The sequence below is a fragment of the Acinonyx jubatus genome, chromosome E4, assembly GCF_027475565.1.
Source record: "Acinonyx jubatus isolate Ajub_Pintada_27869175 chromosome E4, VMU_Ajub_asm_v1.0, whole genome shotgun sequence".
Taxonomy (NCBI): domain Eukaryota; kingdom Metazoa; phylum Chordata; class Mammalia; order Carnivora; family Felidae; genus Acinonyx; species Acinonyx jubatus.
The window spans coordinates 5,481,238-5,503,072 of record NC_069395.1 but is presented as its reverse complement, the minus strand read 5'-3'; the positions used below and the strand labels follow the sequence as shown (position 1 = coordinate 5,503,072).

General features: G+C 49.1%; 1 protein-coding gene across 3 annotated transcripts; it reads left to right on the top strand.

Annotated features, from left to right (window-relative positions):
• The first annotated feature begins 10,292 nt into the window (after positions 1-10,292).
• DEDD (death effector domain containing) lies at positions 10,293-21,827 on the top strand. Of its 3 annotated transcripts, none has more exons than XM_027048582.2 (6): positions 10,293-10,417; positions 12,236-12,268; positions 18,583-18,971; positions 19,167-19,274; positions 19,680-19,826; positions 20,634-21,827. In XM_027048582.2, exons 3-6 carry the CDS (start codon positions 18,647-18,649, stop codon positions 21,008-21,010), a joined length of 957 nt encoding a protein of 318 aa, XP_026904383.1. In that variant the 5' UTR covers positions 10,293-10,417; positions 12,236-12,268; positions 18,583-18,646; the 3' UTR covers positions 21,011-21,827. The 3 variants fall into 3 exon arrangements, with proteins under 3 accessions (XP_026904383.1, XP_026904385.1, XP_053065600.1); XM_027048584.2 differs by lacking the exon at positions 10,293-10,417 and adding an exon at positions 10,475-10,576; XM_053209625.1 differs by lacking the exon at positions 10,293-10,417 and adding an exon at positions 10,701-10,719.
• Positions 21,828-21,835: the final 8 nt, after the last annotated feature.

Genomic DNA, 21,835 nt, shown 5'->3' with positions numbered 1-21,835 from the left:
TAGGTATAGTGGACTATACGTGCTTGCTGAATTCCATTTGATCCTCATATTATTTAAGTTTTATTCTACCTTACTGATTTTTTTTGGGGGGGGGTCTACTGATTCTGAAAGAGATACTCTCTATCAGTTTAGCTTTGCTGTTTACAGTGAGGTGAGTTCAGTCTCCTCTTATGACTATAAATTCGTCCATTTTTTCCTTATAGCTCTGTTGCTGTACGTAATTTGAGACTGTTATTAAATATATACAAATTTACAGCTTCCTGGTAAGTTGGAGTTATTGATATGAAGTGCCCTTTATTTCTAGTAATGCTTTTTGCCTTGAAGTCTACTATATGTACTTCACATAATTTTCTTTTCGGTTTATGTTTGCGTGGTATGCCTTTTTCCGTTCTTTTACTTCAGCATTGTTGTGCCCTTAAGTGCAGATAGCTTCTAGTATTTTACATTAATTATGATTGGATATTCATCTATACGGGATTGATTTGGATGAAGGGTATGCGGTATGGACCCAACATTTCCCCCCTAGATGTTGATTCAGTTGCACCAACACCACTCATTAAATAATGCATATTCTTGGGGCGCCTGGATGTCTCAGTTGGTGAAGCATCCAACTCTTGATTTCGGCTCAGGTCATGATGTCCTGGTTCATGAGCTCGAGCCCCGCATCAGGCTCTGTGCTGACAGCTGCAGAGCCTGCTTGGGATTCTCTGTCTCCCTCTCTCTCTGCCCCTACCCCGCTCGCTCTCTGTCTCTGTCTCTCTCAAAATAAATAAACATTTTAAAAAGTAATTAATGAATTCAATAATGCAAACCTTTATCAATACAAAATTTCTACATGTATTTGGGTCTCTTTTCATTTCTATTCTGTTCCATAGAGTTGTTCACACACAGGACATCACCCACAGCTTTAATTATTGTCGCTTTATAATATATTTTTTAAAGATTTTAATTGTATTATTTTTTAATGTTTATTTATTTATTTATTTCGAGAGAGTGTTAAAGGGAGAAGGGCAGAGAGAGAGAGAGGGAGACAGAGGATCCAAAACAGGCTCTGAGCTGACAGCGGAGATCCTGATGTGAGGCTCGAACCCATGAACTGTGAGATCATGACCTGAGCTGAAGTCAGACACTTAACCCACTGAGCCCCCCAGGGGCCCCTAGATTTTTATTTTAAAGTAATCCCTACGTCCAGTGTGGGGCTCACACTTACAACCCCGAGATCAAGAGTCACATGCTATATGGACTGAGCTGGCCAGGAGCCCCTATAATACATTTTTCAATCTGGCTGGGCCAGCTTCTCTTTGTTACTTTTCCAGGATTTTCCTTTCAATCCTCTTTTATTTCTCCATGTAAACTTAAAATAAGCCTGTTTAATTTTAAAAACTCCTGCCAATATTTTTCTACAGATCATATTAAATTTATAGACAACTTTGGAAAAGTGACATCATTATATATTCTCTCTATCCAAGAACATGATGTTACTTTCCATTTGTTCAAGTTTTCTTTTATGTGGGTAGCATTTTAAAATTCATACAGATCTTGCACATTCTTGTTAAGGTTATTCCTAGGCATTTTATCTGTTTTGTTGCTATGGAGTCTTTTCTTTAATTACATCTTTAACTTAGTGTTTATATATATAAAGGATACTTATTTTTACATGTTGCTTTCCTCCCACTTTACTAAATTTTACTATTATTTGCTGTAATTTTAAAGTTGATTCTCATGAGTGATCTAGGTAAATAAGATATCTTCTGTAATAATGCTAATTATATTATTATTTTAATGGTATGGAAACGTATATAAATAGCTAAAGCTTGGAACATGAAGAAATGATGTAAAATGAGGAGTGAGGAAAATTCTTTAGGTTAGTTACAAATTCATTAATGATCAACTAAAACAGTATTTTAGGATCCTTGGCATTTGAAATGACAGGATCCTTAGCATTTTAAATGAGTTCAGCCCCTGGACACATGGTATTCTAGAAATCAGAAGTATTATGTAAGTGAAATTTTGTCCCCTTTACATAATCTGAAGAACTCACAATACAGCAAATGTCCACATTTTCAAAGGGTGACATTCTAGATGGTGAATTCTGGAAGCTGAAAAACAGATGATTGATTCTTACTAAAATTCTAGAACGTGTATTAAAAAATGGCTTATCAAAACCACAATGAGATATCACCTCACACCTGTCAGAATGACTAACCTTAACAACTCTGGGAACAACAGATGTTGGCGAGGATGCAGAGAACGAGGAACACTTCTCTCTGCTGGTGGGAACGCAAACTGGTGCAGCCACTCTGGAAAAGTGTGGAGGTTCCTCAAAAAATTAAAAATAGAACAACCGTACGACCCAGCGACTGCACTGCTAGGTATTTGTCCAAAGGCTACAAGAGTGCTGATTCAAAGGGGCACATGCATCCCAATGTTAAAGCTATCAACATAGCGAACTATCAACAATAGCGAAAGGATGGAGAGACCCAAATGTCTATCAAGGATATGGACATGATGAATGGATAAAGAAGATGTGGGGTGTATATATATATATACCTACATGTATACATATATATATATATATATATATATATATATATATATACATATATATATATATATATACACACACACATATATATATGTGTACGTGTAGGTATATGTGTGTATATATATATATATATATATATGTATACACACACACACACACACACACACACACACACACACACACTGGAATATTTCTCAGTGATTGAAAAGAATGAAATCTTGGCCTTTGCAACAATGTGGATGGAACTAGAGTGTATTGTGCTACGTGAAATAAGTCAGCCAGAGAAAGACAAATATTATATGATTTCACTCATATGTGGAATTTAAGAAATACAACAGATGATCATAGGGGAAGGGAAGAAAAAAGAAGATAAAAACAGAGAGGGAGGCAAACTGTGAGAGACTCTTAAGTACAGAGAACAAATTGAGGGTTGCTGGAGGGGGCATGGGCTAACTGGGCGAGGGACATTAAGAGGGACACTTGTTGGGATGAGCACTGGGGGTTATATGTAAGTGATGAATCACTAAATTCGATTCCTGAAATAATTATTACATTACATGTCAACTACAAAAGAAAAAAAAAAGTGATTTATGCGCACTGAGAAAAGAAGGCTGTGGTCCCCAGATGCCTACAGCTGTTTACCGCAATCCACTACGCGATGTTAAGGTTTCCTCGCCTTTGGTCCTCTTGCCTAGGTATCCTCAGCCTAGGAGTATCCTATTCTCTGCAGGGTGGTTAGCTGCTTTGTGGCCTTTGGGTCTCAGTTTCCAAGTCACCTCTTCAAAGAGAGACTTTCCCTGGGGCACCTGGCGGGTTGAGTCAGTTAAGCGTCAGACTCTTGGTTTTGGCTCAGGTCCTAATCTCACGGTTTGTGGGTTTGAGCCCCTCATCGGGCTCTGCGCTGATGGTGTGGAGCCTGCTCGGGATTCTCTCCCTCTCCTTCTCTCTGCCCCTCCCTGCTCGTTCTCACTCTCTCCCTCTCAAAATAAATCAATAAACATTTAAAGAGAGAGAGAGAGAGAGGGAGTGAGACTTTTCCTGATCACTCATTTTTCTGTCACAGACTTCTGTTCTTTTCCTTCCTAGCACCTCTCTCAATTTAGAATATTTATTTTCTTTCCTTAGTGTCTGTATGCTCGTGTAAACAGTGAGCTCCATGAAGACCTACCTGTGTCTTTTTTTAAGATTTTATTTTAGTATTTTTAGAAATGTTTTATTTATTTTGAGAGAGAGAGAGAACAGAGCACACACATACGGGAGGAGCAGAGAGGGAGAGTGGGAGAGAGAAACTCCCAAGCAGAGCCTGACGTGGGGTTTGATCTCATGAACTGTGAGATCATGACCCGAGCCGAAACCAAAGAGGTGAATACTTAACTGACTGAGCCACTCAGGCGCCCCTAAAGATTTTATTTTCAAACAGTCTCTACACCCAGTGTGGGGCTCAAACTCACAACCCTGAGATCAAGAGTCACTCCACCGAGCCAGCCCAGGCGCTCCAAGTTAAGTAAATCTAAATGACATTCTTTGCCCGTGTTACTTTGTTACAAACTAGGAGAATGTCATAGACGGTATATCCTTTTTTTGTTTTAATTTTTCAAGCTTATTTATTTATTTTGAGAGAGACAGAAACAGCATGAGTGGGGAGGGGCAGAGAGAGAGGGAGGGAGAGAATCCCAAGCAGGCTCTGCACTGTCAGCACAGAGTCTGATGCGGGGCTCGAACCCACAAAACTGTGAGATCATGACCTGAAACTGACAGTCGGGCAACACTCAACCGGCTGAGCCACCCAGGCACCCCGATGGTATAGCTTGCTTTCAGAAAAACATAAGTTTCCTGACATGTTCCTTTAAACAGAGAATGGGATAGAATATAGAAGCATTTTTATTTGACTGAACAACCAATCAACCAAAGAATTGATTCTCTAATTAGCTAGCTGGGGAGGCTGGTTTAACAGGGCCGTTTTGGGTCATGGCCTGTAGGATACCCAGTGGCTTAGAAAAAGTCATCCACATGGGGGCAGCAGAGAGCACTGGTAAAGAACCCCAGGGATTTCTGAAACCTGCTGAAAATTCTAATCCATAAATACTGGGTAACATTGATAGCGCACGCACCATGGGCTAGGTCCTATGCTAACAGTTCGTATATATTAACTTAATATAGTCACTAAAACAGTGACCTATGGGGTGGATGTTATATTTGCCCTTTTACAGAAGCTCAGAGAAGCGAAGGAACTTGCCCAACGTCATTATCAGTGAGTCAGAGCAGGGGAACGAGCAAAGGGAACAAGTTAAGGAGATTTTTACACAGGTCACTAGGATTCATGACTGGTTGTGGTCCCATTCAGAAGCCAGGAGATACTGGAGTTCTAGCTAAGGGCTTATAGTTAGGTTTGAAGTTCAAATGAAACTAGGAGCTAACAAGATGTCTGGCTGAGAAAAAGAATAACATGAACAGATTGCAGTAACAGACCCAAGAACTAGAGAGAACTGTCCGGTCCACAAGTTGCTGAAGGGCCAACATTCAAGAGTAAAGCCCAGGCGGGGACACAGGAATCAGAGTGGTCCCGGAAGAGTCAAGAGGATTTTTTTTTTTTTAATGTTTATTCATTTTTGAGAGAGAGAGAGAGAGACAGAGACAGTGAGTGCATGCGCATTACGGGGCAGAGAGAGAGGGAGACACAGAATTGGAAGCAGGCTCCTGGCTCTGAGCTGTCAGCACAGAGCCCAGTGTGGGGCTCAATCCCATGAACCATGAGATCATGACCTAAGCTGAAGTCTGACGCTTAACTGAGTGAGCTGCCCAGGCACCCCCGAGTTTTGTTTTGAAGTTTATTTATTTTGAGAGAGAGCACGGGCAGGGGAGGGACAGAGAGAGAAGGAGAGAGAGGGAGAGAGAGAATCCCAAAAAGGTTCCGCACTGTCAGCACAGGGCCCAAAGTGGGGCTCAGACTCAGGACTGTCCGAGTTCATGACCTGAGCTGAAACCAAGAGTCGGATGCTTAACTGACGAAGCCACCCAGGTGCCCCAGTTTCCCCAAATTTCTAGTGGAAGCAAGGAGGGGGTAGAAAGGGATCATAAGGCAAGAGACGAAGTTGTTGCTTTCACTGTAGAGATGACGGAGAGGTTAAGCCAAGGGGGAAATGGTTTAGCTATGGCTAACACAAAACCTTAATGTGTTCGAAGCACTTTTTCAGGTGACAGGTGTGACAGTGCCCGTTTCCACACGGGTCTCTCTGCTTCAGCTCGTGTTTTTACAGTTCATCTCAGGAAATCTGCTCAGCTCTGATGTGGCCGTTACGACCTCTTCAACACCTATTACATCTCAAGGCTTCATGTCGAGAGAGTGAACTTCCAAGGCTCCCCAAACAAAACATTCCTACAGATGCAGCCACCAATGGATTGACTAGCTTAGGGACAGCCGGCCAGGCCCTGGGATTTGTAAAGCTCAGTTGCTAAGTTGAAGGGGAGCCCCAGCCCTCCCTTTCGTTTTCCATTCTGAGCTTAGAGGCACTGTGGTTTCTCCCCCGTACGCTTCAACGGGCACACTGGACACCACACTATTGGAGAAGGCCGTCCTCGGCACGCCATTTCCTCTCTGATCCTCTCAATGCGGTTGCGCTAAGTTTGGAGACGACGGGTGGGCTCGTGGAGAGGCATTACTGCCATGACGTCCACATCGCCAGCATGTCAAGCCACTTTCAGGATGTGGGTATGGAGAGAACGTGAGGTTAGTTTTAGTAGTAGACCTGTTTTTCTTTTGGGGGGGACTTACGTATTTGGGGGCACACCCCCCCGACATCACAGCTACCTATGTCCTGATGAGTCTTCCTCGAGGGAAAGCGAGGGAGCAATCTATGAAGAAAATGAGGTGAGAGAGGAGGCTGTTTACAAAGGAGGAGTTCCCATGGGTTCAAGGGGGGAAATGAGTGGGGTAGAAATTTTTGGCTTTTTCTAAGGGAGACCTCTTCCCTTCGACCTTCTTTTTTTGATAATGTTTATTTTATTTCTGAGAGAGAGAGAGAGAGAGAGAGAGAGAGAGGCAGAGCATGAAGGGGAGAGGAAAAGAGAGAGAGGGAGACACAGGACTGAAGCAGGCTCCAGGCTCTGAACTGTCAGCACAGAGCCCGACGCGGGGCTCAAATTCACGGACTGCGGAGATCATGACCTGAGCCGAAGTCGGATGCTTAACCGACTGAGCCACCCAGGTGCCCCTCTTCTTCTTTTAATTTAATTTTATTTATTTAATTTAATTTTATTCATTTTTGAGACAGAGAGAGACAGAGCATGAGCAGGGGAGGGGCAGAGAGAGGGAGACACAGAATCCAAGGCAGGCTCCAGGTCTTGAGCTGTCAGCACAGAGCCCAACGCGGGGCTTGAACTCACATGACTGTGAGATCATGACCTGAGCTGAAGTCGTCGGCTGAACCGACTGAGCCATCCAGGCGCCCCCCTTTCAACCTTCTAAAGTAGAGGCTGTTCATCTTCAGAGGACTGTGCTTTCCTCATCTTGCTAAAACCCGTTCCCCCTTGAAGCCTCAGCCCTCCTGCTTTTTGAGGACCCCCAGCACCTATTCAGTAACCTCTGTCTGCCAACTCCCCTATCGTTCTGGGTGGTTTTAGGAAAATCCACGTGACCTCTAGTTAGTTCTTTTTCTTTTAATGAGTCGCCCCCGCCCCCCAGTTACTTCTTGACTTGCTCAACTCCAGTCTATACCCCTACTTTCCTTACCTTCACCATTTCGGCAACAGAGGGTTTTCTTTCTTTCTTCCTTTTTTAAAAGAGAGAATCCGCTTCCAATTTTATTTTTTAAGTAACCCCGACACCCACTGTGGGGCTTGAACTCACAACCCTGAGACTCTTGAGTCGCATGCTCTACCCACTGAGCCAGCCAGGTGCCCCAACACGGGTTTTTTCTGGAGGGCAGCTTCAGGGCCATGGCAAGGAACGGGCGAGGCAGCGATGCTGAGTGTGGAAACATGGGTGGTGTCAGAACCGGATTCTGAGATGGGGCTGGCAGCCATGATGCGTAAGGGTGGAAAGCACAGGGATCAGATTCCACATATGTGGGGGAAGGTTCATGATCTGCATGTGACCTCTGTGCCAAGCTTCCAGAAAAAGTAGGTCTGGAACTAAAAGCACTTTTCCTGTTAGGTGCCTTTCTGAGGACATCTGACACTTTTAACAACTGTGATCCTCTTGAAACACTCACTCTCTTCCCTCCGATTCTACAACAGTTATCACCCCATTTCTACTCTTTCTCATTGGCTGTTCCTCTTCAAAGATTCTCCGAGGGCTCTTTTTCTACTTGGACTTAAAAAAAAATTTCTTTTTTAATGTTTTTTCTTGAGAGAGAGCAAGCAGAGAAGGGAGACAGAGAGAGAGAGAGAGAGAGAGAGAGAGAGAAAGAGAGAATCGGAAGCAGGCTCCAGGCTCTGAGCCGGCAGCACAGAGCCCGATGTGGGGCTCGAACCCACGAACCGTGAGATCATGACCTGAGCTGAAGTCAGACGCTCAACCAACTGAGCCCCCCAGGCACCCCTCTACCTGTGCCTTAAATGTTGGAATTCTCCCCAAAGCACTCTCCTTAGCCCTCTGCTGTTCTCTGGAGTTGACCCAAATCTATAGCTTCAACTGCCACTGAAATGTTCGTAATTCCGAATTTCTGACCTATATATCACTAAAGTTTTTTTAAAAAAAAAAAGTAGTTTTCTGTAAAGACCACATATGTACATAGGAAAACAAATTCAAGGGGCGCCTGGGTGGCGCAGTCGGTGAAGCGTCCGACTTCAGCCAGGTCACGATCTCGCGGTCCGTGAGTTCCAGCCCCGCGTCGGGCTCTGGGCTGATGGCTCGGAGCCTGGAGCCTGTTTCCGATTCTGTGTCTCCCTCTCTCTCTGCCCCTCCCCCGTTCATGCTCTGTCTCTCTCTGTCCCAAAAACAAATAAAAAACGTTGAAAAAAAATTTTAAAAAAAGGAAAAATTCAAACAGTAAAGACGGATCTAAAATAAAAAGCATAAATTCCACCCTGCTCAGGCCCACACTCTTCATGGTCAATTTTTTAATGCCTGTGTAAATGTGCTGTGTGGATTCTTCTGGCATTGCTTTTTTCCCCCCAGGTAGTAATTTCCATTTAATTTACTTCTACTATTAGATCTGTATATTCAATCGCCATTGGTAGTTCTGGCCATCCCATAGGCAGCAAAAACTCCTTCCCTTTCTTTGGAATTCAGCCTCGGGCTACACTCGACTGCCAGCCCCCCCCCCCCTTTTTTTTTACAGATGACACCGTGAGAAAACGGTCTACACTGTCCCTTTCCAGTCGCTCAATTCAACTTACTCTGGTTCCTATCCCACCGCATCTCTGGAACAAGGTGCTTCAAAATTACTAAAGGCAATTTTGCAATACCCACTGGTCACATTTTAGTCCACGTTTACTTTGACCAGGTTCCCTGATACTTCTGTCCTGTATTCCTTCTTCCCCTCGTCTGCCCCTTCTCAACGCCCCCCTTTCCTGTTCTCTTCCCTCATCTCATTTTTCACACGCAGACATCCCTCTCCAGGCCGTCTTATCCACTTCCCCGGCTTCAACAACTATCGACCTTCACACGCTCGCTCGCTCGCGCGCACGCACACCTCACACTTTTCCGTTGGGCTTCCAATCCACGTTACCGAATATTCAATTGTCTGATAGGCATCCCACACGCACCGAAAACTCATTCTCTCCCCCAAAACAAAACAGAAAATGGCATCACTTTCCCCCAGTTGTCCAAGTCAGAGCACTGGGAAATAACCTCGGCCTCATCCCCATCCCCGATCTAGTTCTCTCCGCCTGCAGTCGCCCTTCTCTAGGGCGGACCACCCCCGTCTCCTGCCTGGGTAAAAAACTTGCCAACCGGTCTCCTTGCCTCTAACTTCGTTCCCTCCTATCCATTCTCCCTACTGCAACCAGCGATCTTTAAAAAATGCAAACACAATTGTTCCCTTCTCGGCCAAGGCTCTTCGAATAAAAAATCACGGCCCTTCGGATAAAATCAACTAATTTACAAGGCCTTGCGCAATCGGCCCCTCCCATTCTCACAGGCCTCCTCTGTTACCTCTCCTTTAACCCACAGGCTGCTGACAGCTCCAGAACGTATCCGGCCCCCCCCAGCCCCAATTCCCACCAGTCCAAGGTTCGGCTCTGGCGACACTTCCTTCAGGAAGCGGGCGCTTAAAAGGCAAATGCTCAAAGAATGAAATCCGAGGGGGCATCCGAGCAGCGCTCTCGGCTCCGGACTAAGGTTTACGGAAAGTCCGGATTTACCGGAAGTTCAGGGCAAAGGTCAAATCCCGATCGTGAACCTTTCCCGAAGTTCGCGGGGCAGTCCGACCCTTGCTAGATTCCGCCCTTATGAGTCATGGCTGCTAGTCCCAGTCTTTCGATGGGTCTTGAAGTCGACACCGGCCGGCTCCGGCGCCGCCAACGTCCTCACACTGGAGAACGCAACCCGCACTCCCTCCTCGTGACGGCCCTGAAGCCGCCGTCGGGAAGAACTTGCGTTGCCCGCTTGCCCCAAAGCAAGATGGCTGCCAGTCTCTAGTCTCTCGACCCAAAGTGAAGCTATCCACGCCCCGGTTAATGCCGCTGCCAGGCTGCCCACACCTAGCATGGCCACCCCGGCTCATGCCTCACTATGGTCTCGAAGCCGCCGCTAACCGGCCAGGTTCCGGGAGGCGCTGCTCCGGACGCGGCCGCCCCCCCCCCCCCCGCCTCCTCCGCGCCCGCGGCGGCGGCGGCGGCGGCGGCCGGAGCCCGGATGCGGCGGCGTGCGACGGCGCGGGAGGGCGGCGCGGATGGATCCAACATGGCGGCGCCGAGCCTGAGCCGAGAGTGAGGCGGCGGGGCGGCGGGGTGGGGAGGGGGAGGCGAGCGGGACGGGGCGGGGCCGGGCGGGGCCGCGGAGGGCTAGGGGAAGGAAAGTGGAGGGGGAGGCGGAGGCGACGTCCAGCCCGAGAACCTCGAGAGAGGGAGGTGACGGGACGCTGCGAGGTGGGGGAGGGGAGCGGCCGAGGGGGCGTGCGGGGGAGGTGGCAACTGTGGGAGAGAGCAGGGGCGAGGCGGGGGATTGGGCGCGGGGAGGGGCGTAAACAAGGGCCGGGCCGGGCCCGGCCGGGGGTGCTGGCGCGGCCGAGGTGGGAGTGAGGCTGCGATCCCGCCGGATTGAGGGCGGTGGGCGCGGGAGGGAGCGGCCGAGGGTGCGGAGGGGAAGAGGCTGGTGGCATGTGGTGGGAGGGACTGGACTCTGGAGAGCGGTCTTGGGAGGGGGTGGGAGAGGGTGAGGAGGGGACTTCAGACGTGTGGGGGGGCGGTTTTGAAAGTGTGAAATTGGAGGTGGGAGGGGGAAGGGCCTAGGGGAGCATTTGGGTGGAAAAGGAGAGCACGGAGATTGGGGGGCATGGAGAGCGTGGCGGTGTGACGAGGTAATGGGGAAAGTGAGAGACTAAGAGGAAAGTTTGGGAGGAAGGGGAATGGGCTGGGAGATAGGACAGTGGAGCTGCACGGGGGATAGAGGTTGGGGGTTTCCCTTTCCCCGTGGAAAGGAAGAGAGAGCAGAGTTAAGCAGCCTCAGTTGCAACCAATTCTAGTTGCCAGGCCTTTAGCTTTTAATAGGGTGGGAAGGGCAGAAGGGAATGGTTTGGAGAAATGGGGAATTGGGAGAATTAGGGAATTTGGAGAACGGATGAGGGTTCAAGTGGATTTGCTTTCCAGAGGCTCCCTGACTTACTGCTCCCTTGTTTTTCCTGGTTAGGGAAAGAAGGGAGAACGGGGAAGCCGGTGTCACCGCCACCGAAGTGTAGAAGGAGTAAAGGACTTTTCTAGTTTCTAGCAATTAGCAGTGTAAGAATGGGGAAACAGCCATGCTGGTTTGGAGCCCTACATGCCAGGGTGGAGGCTCTGGAAGTCTGAGAAAGGGAACAGAAAACAGGATGGCATCTGGGCAGCCTGGATAATTAAATGATTGCTTTAGTTTCCAGACTTTTCTTTTTTTTTTTTTTTTCTTTTTTTTCTGTTTAAGTGCTAAGAGGGAGGGGTCAGCGTTCACATATAGGAAAGGTTCCCTGGTGAAATGTAGATGTATCAGGAAGCCGGGCCTCAGTGGATATTTTGTTTTCACTGTGTGTAAAGGGAAAGGGTGAAGACAGAATTTGGAGGCTAGCTCTGGTCTGATAAGCGAAGGGATAGAAAGTGCCTTCTTTGGCTGTAATCATTTCCCTGTCTCCAGTTCTCCCTAAAGTTGAAAGTCAGTGTTAAAATGTAACAAAAATGTAACGAAATACGTGGGTCTCATAAGGCATCGAGGAGTCGGGTGAGAAGGTATCAGAGGATGATTGGTTTTCCCGCGAGTTGTTGAATTTGGGACCTTTCTTGCCATGAGCCACCCAGGCTGGAAATTCTGGGAGTTGGTATTGTTTCGTGAATTGGCCAGTAGAGCGTTAGGGAGGCCTGGGGACTTGGTTGGGAGTGAGTTCTCCCCTTTAGCTCACAGTGGGTCATTTTAATCGAAATGGCTTTAGGTGTGTCTGTGTATTTTTGGAACTGGGACTGACTAATTCTTTGGGCCTTTGATGTTTCAAAATCACGCTTGAAAATTGACTCTTTCCCCCTCATTTGTTTTTGTTTTGCTGCTGGCTTCCAACCTTGTGCTAGGAAGAGACCTGGGAAATTAAGTTTCTTGCAAAGGTAAGTCTGGAACTTTCTATGGTTTGTTGTTGTTGTTGTTGTTGTTTGAACAATGGAAGGGGATGGGAATGGCAAGAGAAATGCATTGGGGTTGAGCCCAGTAAGGGGCTCGAGGCCAGGGAACGTGTGTTTTCACCTACCCAGCTGAGTGCATAAGACCTGTTGCAGTCACTGTGTCTCTGGGTAACTGGAAATTGGTGGGAGGAAAAGGAGAGCAGAAAGCAGGTGTTTGGGGGGCCAGCCCCCAGCTTTGGTTTGTCATTATCTACTCTTCTTGGTGAGCTCCGAGAAACACATTTTTTTTTTTTAACATACGGAACTAGTACTCTAGTACAGTGTCTCTGAATGTTACTCTTGGAGGGCTGCTGAGGCACCTCACCTTTGTTTTTTCGTTGTTCAGGGCTCCTGGAATCTTCCTTTGGAAAACATACTGTGTAATTCTGACTTCCAGATATTTGGTTACATTTTCCCTATCCCACCAGCAGGAAAGCTCTTTCTGCACTCTTCAGGCTTCTCCATGCTGTTTTCATTCCAACTTTCAAGACCTCACTCTTTTAGTTCTTCCACATGACTTTCGTCCCTCAGGGCTTCGGCGAGAGTCAAATACCTCTAGCTCTACGAAAATACAGATGCCATCCTTGTTGCGATGATACCAGAGTTGCGTCTTCCTTTCAAGAGATCATTCTTTTTTGTTTCGTCCACGTGACTGTCCTCTAAGGGCTTCTGAGAGAGCCAAGTACCTCAAAAAATACGGATGTCATTCCTGGTTGGGATGAGACTAGAGTTTGCCTGGAAGTAGAAACCAGATAGACAATTCTGTAGGTATATAGGCACGGTCTGTTGGCCCTGGGCTGGCTTGGGCCTCCCTAAAGAAAACGAACTAGCAGAAAACTACAGCTCCAGGAAATGTGGCAGTTCCTCGGAATAAAGAATTATTCTTGGGGAACTGTAGCGGGGGGACCCCTGTTAGGTTCTCAAGTGGACTCGAAGCAGCCCGCGGGATCAGGACTCTCGTTGAGCGGAGTGTTTGGTCTGTTTCTTGTTATCTGGCAATATTTCAGATACCGGGACTCAGAAGGTCTCTTAATTCTGTTGTTCAGAGGGGGTACGTTCTCCTCACGACTCTGATATCTCTAGGATCTCTGTATAATTTAAGCTGTGTTCCCAAGCTTCACTGCCACAGAAAGCCGAGTATATTTTGGTTTAAGAGGAAGTTGGGCATGTTCTTTCAGCACTGAAGTTAGATCGATTCTTGGAACCCCGTCTGGATTGCTAACTGAGTGAACTCACCATCCCAGATGATAATTAAGTGGGGTGGGGGGGGCTGCGTATTAGCTTGCCCGTCAGCCTCCTGACAGTTCTCAAGGACACGGCCTTGGGAAACTCTAGCCTCTTCTACGTTTTGCTTCATAGACTAAGCAGGAGGTCTGATCAGCAGTCAAATAAGAAAGGGTCTGCAACTCTAGGTTCAGGACTTGAAAGGTGGCTGTGAGGCCTGAGGGCAGGATCCTTTTTGTTTGTCTTGCAGAGGATGGCATTTCTCTTCTCTTCATAGAGATCCAGATTGAACTGGGTCACGTTCGATCTCCTGGGATGGGGCCGAAGACAGTGTAGGCCCACCACTTGCTGCTCACCTGAATGGCAGCCGCAAGTGTTAGAGAAGCCAGGGTTGGAGTGGGTGGGACTCCTTCGGGTTCGTTGGACTTATGAGTTTATAGTCTATGTCTGACCGGCTTTGCTTTTCTTCTGAAATACTGTTCGATGGGTTTGGGTCAGAGGGACCCAATGGCTTCCGTCTCTAGATCTAGGGGGGAAGGTGACATACTGTCTCTCTTCTTTGGCCCCTTTGTGTCATGGTCCATCGAGAACAGGGTTTCTCATCCTCAGCATTATTGACATTTGGGGTTGGATAATTGTTTGTTGTGGGGGCTCTTCTGGGCATTCTAAGATGTTTAGGGACATCCGTGGCCTCTACTCACTGCATGCCACTGGCACAGTCCTTTACCCCTTCCAGTCATAACAGTCTGAAATGTCTCCAGACATCGCCAGATGTCGGGGGGGGGGGGGGGGGACAGCGTCCTCCGTGGTTGAGAACCACTGACCTAGAAGCGCTGATAATTCCTGGCACTTTGAATGATCCAGCCTGGGGTCTAGGACTTAAGGTGGCTGTTTCTTCCCTTCTGTCTAGGGAGTTAACCCTTAGAGGACTGAGGTCTATTACAGAATTGCATCCATTGATATATAATAATTAGGACCATAATGCTTTCCTGCATTTTGCCTCATTTTCCAGGGGCGAGGTATGTAGGGACCATATTTCTTCATTTCCGGGGACTTAAAGTCAGAACACTTTGAATTAGGGAGCTCTCTAGCAACCTGCTCTTAGGGTTGGTTGAATGTGAAACCTGCCCATCTGCTTTTTCTGAGATCCTCATAATCAGCAGCTGGCCAAGAGGAACAGGTGGGACAGGGAACAGGGAGACGCCTAAGGAGGCTCGGTTTTCTCAGGTTGCCTGCTATGAGCAAGGAGTTACTTTCCTTCAGCAGCCCCCCCCACCCCGCCCCCATTTGTACCCAGTAAGTACAACAGGTGAGAGGAAGATACAGAGAAAACGACCCGTAGTTGGGTAGCTGTTTTCTCAGCTGTTCCCATGCTCAGCAGGCGAGTGGGGGGTGGGGGGCATCTGGGCTCTCCTAAGTAGCTGTGAGCCATATTTCTTGTCCGTATATCAAACCGATGTTTGGGGGCTGAGTGAGTGCGGGATGGAGCTCCCCTTTTCTTACGGGTATGAGTCTCTGCTTCCCTTTTAGGTTCTTGAGGAAGGGAGGATTGGGTTCACTTGCTCTGCATTTTTCTAAGACCCCATCAACTTGGCTCTTTGGAAGTGGCTTATTTTATTCTCTCTCTCTTGTAAACTTTATTTTGCGAGAGAGGGCATACACACACACACACTGTGAGCAGGGGAGAGGCAGAGAGACTCCCAAGCAGGTTCCATCCTGTCAGCGCAGAGCCTGACCCGGGGCTTGATCAAACCGTGGGATCATGACCTGACCTGAAATCCAGAGTCGGACGGTCACTTAACCGACTGAGCCACCCTGGCGCGCCTTATTCTCTTTTGTAACTTAGCCTCAGTGTCTCGGTGTATAAAAGGGGACCACCAATCTTCTTGCTTACTAGGGTGCCGTGGTATGGGTGGTTCCACACAGCGTAGGGGAGGCTGCGGCTAGCTAGAGTGTATGCGTGGTAACCAGGCTGTGTGTATCTGTTTTTGTTTTTTTTTTAATTTTTAAATTTATTTTTGAGAGAGAGAGACACAGACTGCAAGTGGGGGAGAGGTGGAGAGAGAAGGAGACACAGAATCCGAAGCAGGCTCCAGGCTCCGAGCTGTCAGCACAGAGCCCGACGTGGGGCTCGACCTCACGAACTGCGAGCTCTTGACCTGAACCGAAGTCAGACGCTCAACCGACTGAGCCACCCAGGCGCCCCTGTGTGGGTTTGTTTCTTAATTGATGCTGCTTTTGATGATATCTTGGAGACTAAGCTCGGTTCAGTAGGTTGTGAGTACTGTGTACCAACCTCTATGCATTGCTAGGCACTGAGAATATAAAGGTGAATGTGACTTAGTCCATGTCCGCAAGTTGCTTAAGATGGGCTGGGGTGATAAATACACAAATGGGGCTTAAAAGAAATACGCATGATGTTCCATAGGAGCACAGAAGAGGATTACGTATCCCAGCATGGAGGTGTGGAGAATGAATTTGAAGATGGTATCTGAGCTGACTCGTAAAGGACGAGTAGGAGTTAGCCATGTGAAAAAGAGGAGTGGTATGGGGGGTAGGGTACAGAGGAGGGAGAGGGGCACTCAGGCAATGGCAGTAGCCTGAAGAAAGGGACAGAGAAATGAACTGCCTGCTGTATGTGAGTTATAAACAAACTGATAACGGTAGAGAATCAAAAGTGGGTTATGAGGTTGAAAAGGTAGGCAGGGCCTGATCTCAGAAGGCTTGGTGTGTGGTGTGAGGAGTCTGGAGTGTTCTAGGTAAGGAGGGGGCTGTAGATAGGTCTTAAGCAGAAAAGCGATGTAGTCAGTTGTGCATTTTATTTTTAAAAATGTGGGGTTTTTTAATGTTTTTATTTATTTTTGAGACAGAGCGTGAGCAGAGGAGGGGCAGAGAGAGAGGGAGACACAATCTGAAGCAGGCTCCAGGCTCTGAGCTGTCAGCACAGAGCCTGATGCCGGGCTCGAACTCACGGACTGTGAGATCATGACCTGAGCTGAAGTTGGATGCTTAACCGACTGAGCCACCCAGGCGCCCCCCAAAAAATGTTTTTTTCAATGTTTATGTTAGAGAGAGAGACAGAGCATGAGTGGGAGAGAGGCAGAGAGAAACAGAGACACAGAATCCAAAGCAGGTTCCAGGCTCTGAGCTGTCCGCATGAGCCTGACACAGGGCTCAAACTCACAGACTGCAAGATCATGACCTGAGCTGAAGTCGGACGCTTAACCAACTGAGCCACCCAGGCGCTCCTCAGTTGTGCGTTTTAGATAGCGAATTCAGCCGGATATGAGGGATGGACTTAGGTGGGTTAAGATTGGTGGGCAGGGGAGCCCTCGAGAGGCTGTTGCCATAGTCCAAGTGAGGGATCATCAGGACCTGAAGCAGGGCAGTGGCGGTGGAGGTGATTGGAGACATATTTAGAAGTGGCTTCAATAGGAATATATAATGGATCAGGTGATTGGAGCTGTGGTTTGGTGGAACAGTATTGGGCAGCACGTGTATGTGACAAGTGTGGATGTGGAAGCCTGTGGACTTCAGGCTTGGTCACAGGTCATTGACATTACCCAGCTTGATGCTGAAACTTGGTGAACCAAACACTGAATTATGGGGGCGCCTGGGGGGCCCAGTCGGGTGAGCGTCTGACTCAATTTTGGCTCAGGTCACGATCACGACTGTGAGATTAAACCCCGCGTCAGGCTCTTTGCTGAGCGTGGAGCCTGCTTGGGATTCTCTGTCTCCCTCTCTGCCCCTCTCCTCGTTCTCTCTCTCTCGTGCTCTCTCTCTTCCAAAATAAATAAATATTAAAAAAAAAAAACCCACAATGCCAAATTATAGAACGAGTGTCGGCTGCTGTGGGTCATTGCGAGGGGGTGGGGAAATGACAACCACGAGGAAGGAGTAGAAGGGGCATGTATCCAAATGGTGCGTGAACATCATTGGTGAGTTCACCTGGCACAGGAGGGTCACGAGTGTGCTCAACGTAGTAATGTTCGTTGATGTAAATCCGTGAGTTTGGGTGAATATTATTGGTTAGCCTCCTGTGCAGTTAGGCTTTTGAACTTGGTTGGATTGCAGGAAGTATGAGGATAAGGTTGGGGGAGGGGGTGGCTCTGGGCTGCAGAGGTCAGGGGTGCTTATCTCTTTGCAATCTCTTTCACAATCATCGCCCCAGCAGTTTCGCATGTATTTTCTAATTGGATTCTTAACAAGTCTGAGGAGTAGCTACTTTCCTTCATGTTTTGTAGATGGGGGACAGTGCGACTTTGAAGTGAGGTGACTTGCCTGAAGTCACACAGCTACACAGCTAGCTTGTTAATGATACAGGCAGAATGAAAACTAGGTCTTATCTAAAGATTTTCAGTTTCCCTACTGTCCGTCTGTAGGTTTGTCTCCCGCAGCTTCCATATTAGTTAAGGGCGAATTCTTGGGGCGCCTGGGTGGCTCAGTCGGTTAAGCGTCCGACTTCAGCCAGGTCACGATCTCGCGGTCCGTGAGTTCGAGCCCCGCGTCGGGCTCTGTGCTGACAGCTCAGAGCCTGGAGCCTGCGTCTGATTCTGCGTCTCCCTCTCTCTCTCTGACCCTCCTTGGCTCACACTCTGTCTCTCTCTCTCAAAAATAAATAAACATTAAAAAAAGAAAGTGAATTCTCTACTTTTCTCAGGATTGCCTACCTTTAAGAGGTGAGATGGTTGGGGGTAGGAGGGAGAGCACAAAGGGACCAAAAGCAGTATTTGGGGGGCAGGGGAAGAATCGGGGTAACCTCTAACAGCAATTCCTGCTGAGTCTGCAGCCTGAAGTTGCATATAACACTCTCAGGGAACGCGACCCTGTGTCTCCAGTAGGGTCTGGACTTAAGGTAACAGCCGTTGGATGTGGAGAGCTCCGGGCTTTATTTTGCAATAATCACTTTTTAAAACGTGATAAACCCTCAGTGTTGCCGTGCGCCAGGCACAGCGTTAGGCACTGGGGGTACGGGAGCGAACAAGACCAGTTCTTCCACCGGGTGGCTCACAGGCTCTGTTTCCTCGTCCCTGCAGTGTAGCGGGGCCCGCGGCCGCCGAGCGGGGACTCTGGACCGCGCCGCGCACCTGAGCCCCCGGCATGGCGGGCCTGAAGCGGCGGGCTGGCCAGGTGTGGCCCGAAGAACGCGGCGAGCAGGAGCACGGGCTCTATAGCCTGCACCGCATGTTTGACATCGTGGGCGCCCACCTGACACACAGGGACGTGCGCGTCCTTTCCTTCCTCTTTGTCGATGTCATCGATGACCACGAGCGTGGCCTCATCCGAAACGGACGTGACTTCTTGCTGGCCTTGGAGCGCCAGGGCCGCTGTGATGAGAGTAACTTCCGCCAGGTGCTGCAGCTGCTGCGTATCATCACTCGCCACGACCTGCTGCCCTACGTCACCCTCAAGAGGAGACGGGCCGGTGAGGGTGCACGAGGGGCCAGACCGCAGGGCCCGGGGACCAGTCGTGGGAGGCCCGGAGCCGGCAGCACAGGAGCCCGGGTGGGAGGGGACGATGGCCCCGGGGGCTACCTAGGAGGACTTAGGAGGCCCGTGGGAGGGTTGGACCGGGGGCGGGGGTGCATCTTTTCCTGAAGGACCCCCTCCCCTCCTATAGTGTGCCCCGATCTTGTAGACAAGTATCTGGAGGAGACGTCAATTCGCTACGTGACCCCCAGAGCCCTCAGCGATCCAGAACCGAGGCCTCCCCAATCCCCTAAAACAGGTAAGAAGATAGGAACTCCTCTGAATTTTCCTGGCTGGCTCGGTCAGCGGAGCATGCACTCTTGACCTTGGGGTTGTGAGGTAAAGTCCCATTTTGGGAATAGCGCTCACTTAAAAAAAAAAAAAAGACCCTAAACTCGTCATTTTTCCAGCCTCGCCAGCCTGCATGAAAGGGCACTGGGTCTCTCTCAGCCCCGCTCCCCCCAGCATCTAGCCCTATAAAAATTAGGTGAGGTGTTAATGCTTCACCTGCGTCCTGTGATTGTCCCCACATCGTGTGTCCTCTTTTCAGGTCCTGTAGGCTTTTAGTGCTAAGTCTTAAGTGATTCCGTCCTCATTCCAAGAGATCGGTTTGTATTTCTACTTTTCCCCTACTGTGTTTTTTCCCCTTTTCCCCTCTGGCCAGTGCCTCCCCACTATCCTGTGGTGTGCTGCCCCACTTCGGGCCCTCAGATGTGTAGCAAGCGGCCAGCTCGAGGGAGAGCCACACTCGGGAGCCAGCGAAAACGCCGGAAGTCAGTAACACCAGACCCCAAGGAAAAGCAGACATGTGGTGAGGAAGTTTAAGGGTTCTGGAGGTGGAGCAGATGGGAGGGGGAGATACAGAGAAGCACTGAGACCCCGGGCAGTTTATGCTGTTTAGTGCGGGGCTCGCACTGAATGGCTGAATGATCTAGTGGGATTGAACGGCCTCATCTGTGGGGAGAGAATTCCTCTGTCTTTGTGGCAGAGTCCAATTCACGTCTTTCTAGTTAATACGAGATCAAAGGGATGCTGTTACAACATCCTTATTGTAGGACGGACCAAGTTTTGATCGAATACTAAGATGAACTCGTGTGCCTGGGAGCGGCTGGGTGGCTTAGTCGGTTAAGCCTTGGACTTCGGCTCAGGTCATGACCTCAAGGTTCATGGGTTTGCGCCCCGGCGTCGGGCTCTGTGCTGACAGCTTAGAGCCTGGAGCCTGCTTTGAGGTGTGTGTGTGTGTGTGTGTGTGTGTCTGCCCCTCCCCCACTCATGCTCTTTGTCTGTCAAGAATAAGTAAAGCATTTAAAAAATATATTAAAAACAAAATGAAAACAATTAAATGAACTCGTGCCTGTCAGGAACATACTGCCTAGAAGCAGGGTGCCCCTTGTGAGGGATGGCAGTGATCTGGCCCGGGCCTGGCCCGTTTAAAGGAAACTCGCGTGTTCAGGCGAGGATCTCAGAGGTCTTGGAAAAGAACTGGTCCCGGGGGAGAGGTGGGAAAGCTGTCAGGTGACGCCCCCAGCTCTGCTCCTCCGCTGGTCTTCCAGCCTCCCGCGCCCGCTTGTGCGCGCCTCCTCCGCAACCGCTTGTGCGTGTCTTCTCTTCCCCACAGACATCAGACTGCGGGTTCGGGCCGAATACTGCCAGCACGAGACCGCCCTGCAAGGCAACGTGTTCTCGAACAAGCAGGACCCACTGGAGCGGCAGTTTGAGCGCTTCAACCAGGCCAACACCATCCTCAAGTCCCGGGACCTGGGCTCCATCATCTGTGACATCAAGTTCTCCGAGCTCACCTACCTCGACGCCTTCTGGCGCGACTACATCAACGGCTCGCTACTAGAGGCGCTCAAAGGTGTCTTTATCACAGACTCCCTCAAGCAGGCTGTGGGCCACGAAGCCATCAAGCTGCTGGTGAATGTGGACGAGGAGGACTACGAGCTGGGCCGGCAGAAACTCCTGAGGAACTTGATGCTGCAGGCACTGCCCTGACCTTTCCCCTCTCACCTCTCACCTCTCACCTCTCGGGGGACCGCTCCCCCCGCCCACCTCTGGAGCTCACATACTGTTCTGGGGTTTGTTCTCTACCCTTCCGACCAATCACACCCCTGCCTTTTTTTTTTTTTTTTTTTTAAAGGAAAAGACAAAGGAAAATGGAAGCGGTGTTCCCCACCCCTCCCTGCACCCACGTGCCTGGGCTTCCCCTGTTTCCCTTTGCCACGTCCCCTCCTCCTGATGTGCGCCTACAGCCACCTTGCCACTGAGCCGTAAGACAAACGTAGAGGGAGAAGCAAAGTCTATAGAACATAGTCTTTGTAGGGGATCGAAGTGAACACTGCTTCCGGGTGCATTGCGGGGTCATCAGTACTTCTGGCTTTCTGAGGGCTCTTACATTTTGTCTGCAAAAACCAAAGGGCTGAGTGAGGGAGCTGTGTGGAAGGTGGGACTCTGAAGCGTATTTTGGAAACTAATCACCACCCTCTCCCAAATTATAGAATTTTTAAAAAACAAAGAAGCTGTGGCCCTTTCCACTCTCTGCCGGCCTCTGGTGCTGCTCCTCTCTGCCTCGTTTTCCTCCATTCCATGGCTTGAAACCTCTGCCTGGTGTGGCGCCTTCCTTTTCCCCCTTTGGTCAAACCCTCCGAAAGGGAGTCTGAGGTAAGAGGACTAGGCCAGCCTAGTTCCCTGCTCCCGCACAGGGCGGATGGCAAAGGGGTTGCTGATAAAAATACACTCCCCCTGGAAAGGGCAAGGGGGAGTGTGAGACTTCCCTTCCATGTTCAAGTGAAAATAAATCATGTACCCTGCAGCCCTTTC

Excerpts from the sequence above, each read along its gene's own strand:
- DEDD (XM_027048582.2), top strand. The coding sequence starts at position 18,647 with ATGGCGGGCCTGAAGCGGCGGGCTGGCCAGGTGTGGCCCGAAGAACGC. Across the intron at positions 18,972-19,166 it reads CCTCAAGAGGAGACGGGCCG|TGTGCCCCGATCTTGTAGAC; the intron begins GTGAGGGTGCAC and ends CCCCTCCTATAG. Across the intron at positions 19,275-19,679 it reads TCCCCAATCCCCTAAAACAG|TGCCTCCCCACTATCCTGTG; the intron begins GTAAGAAGATAG and ends CCCTCTGGCCAG.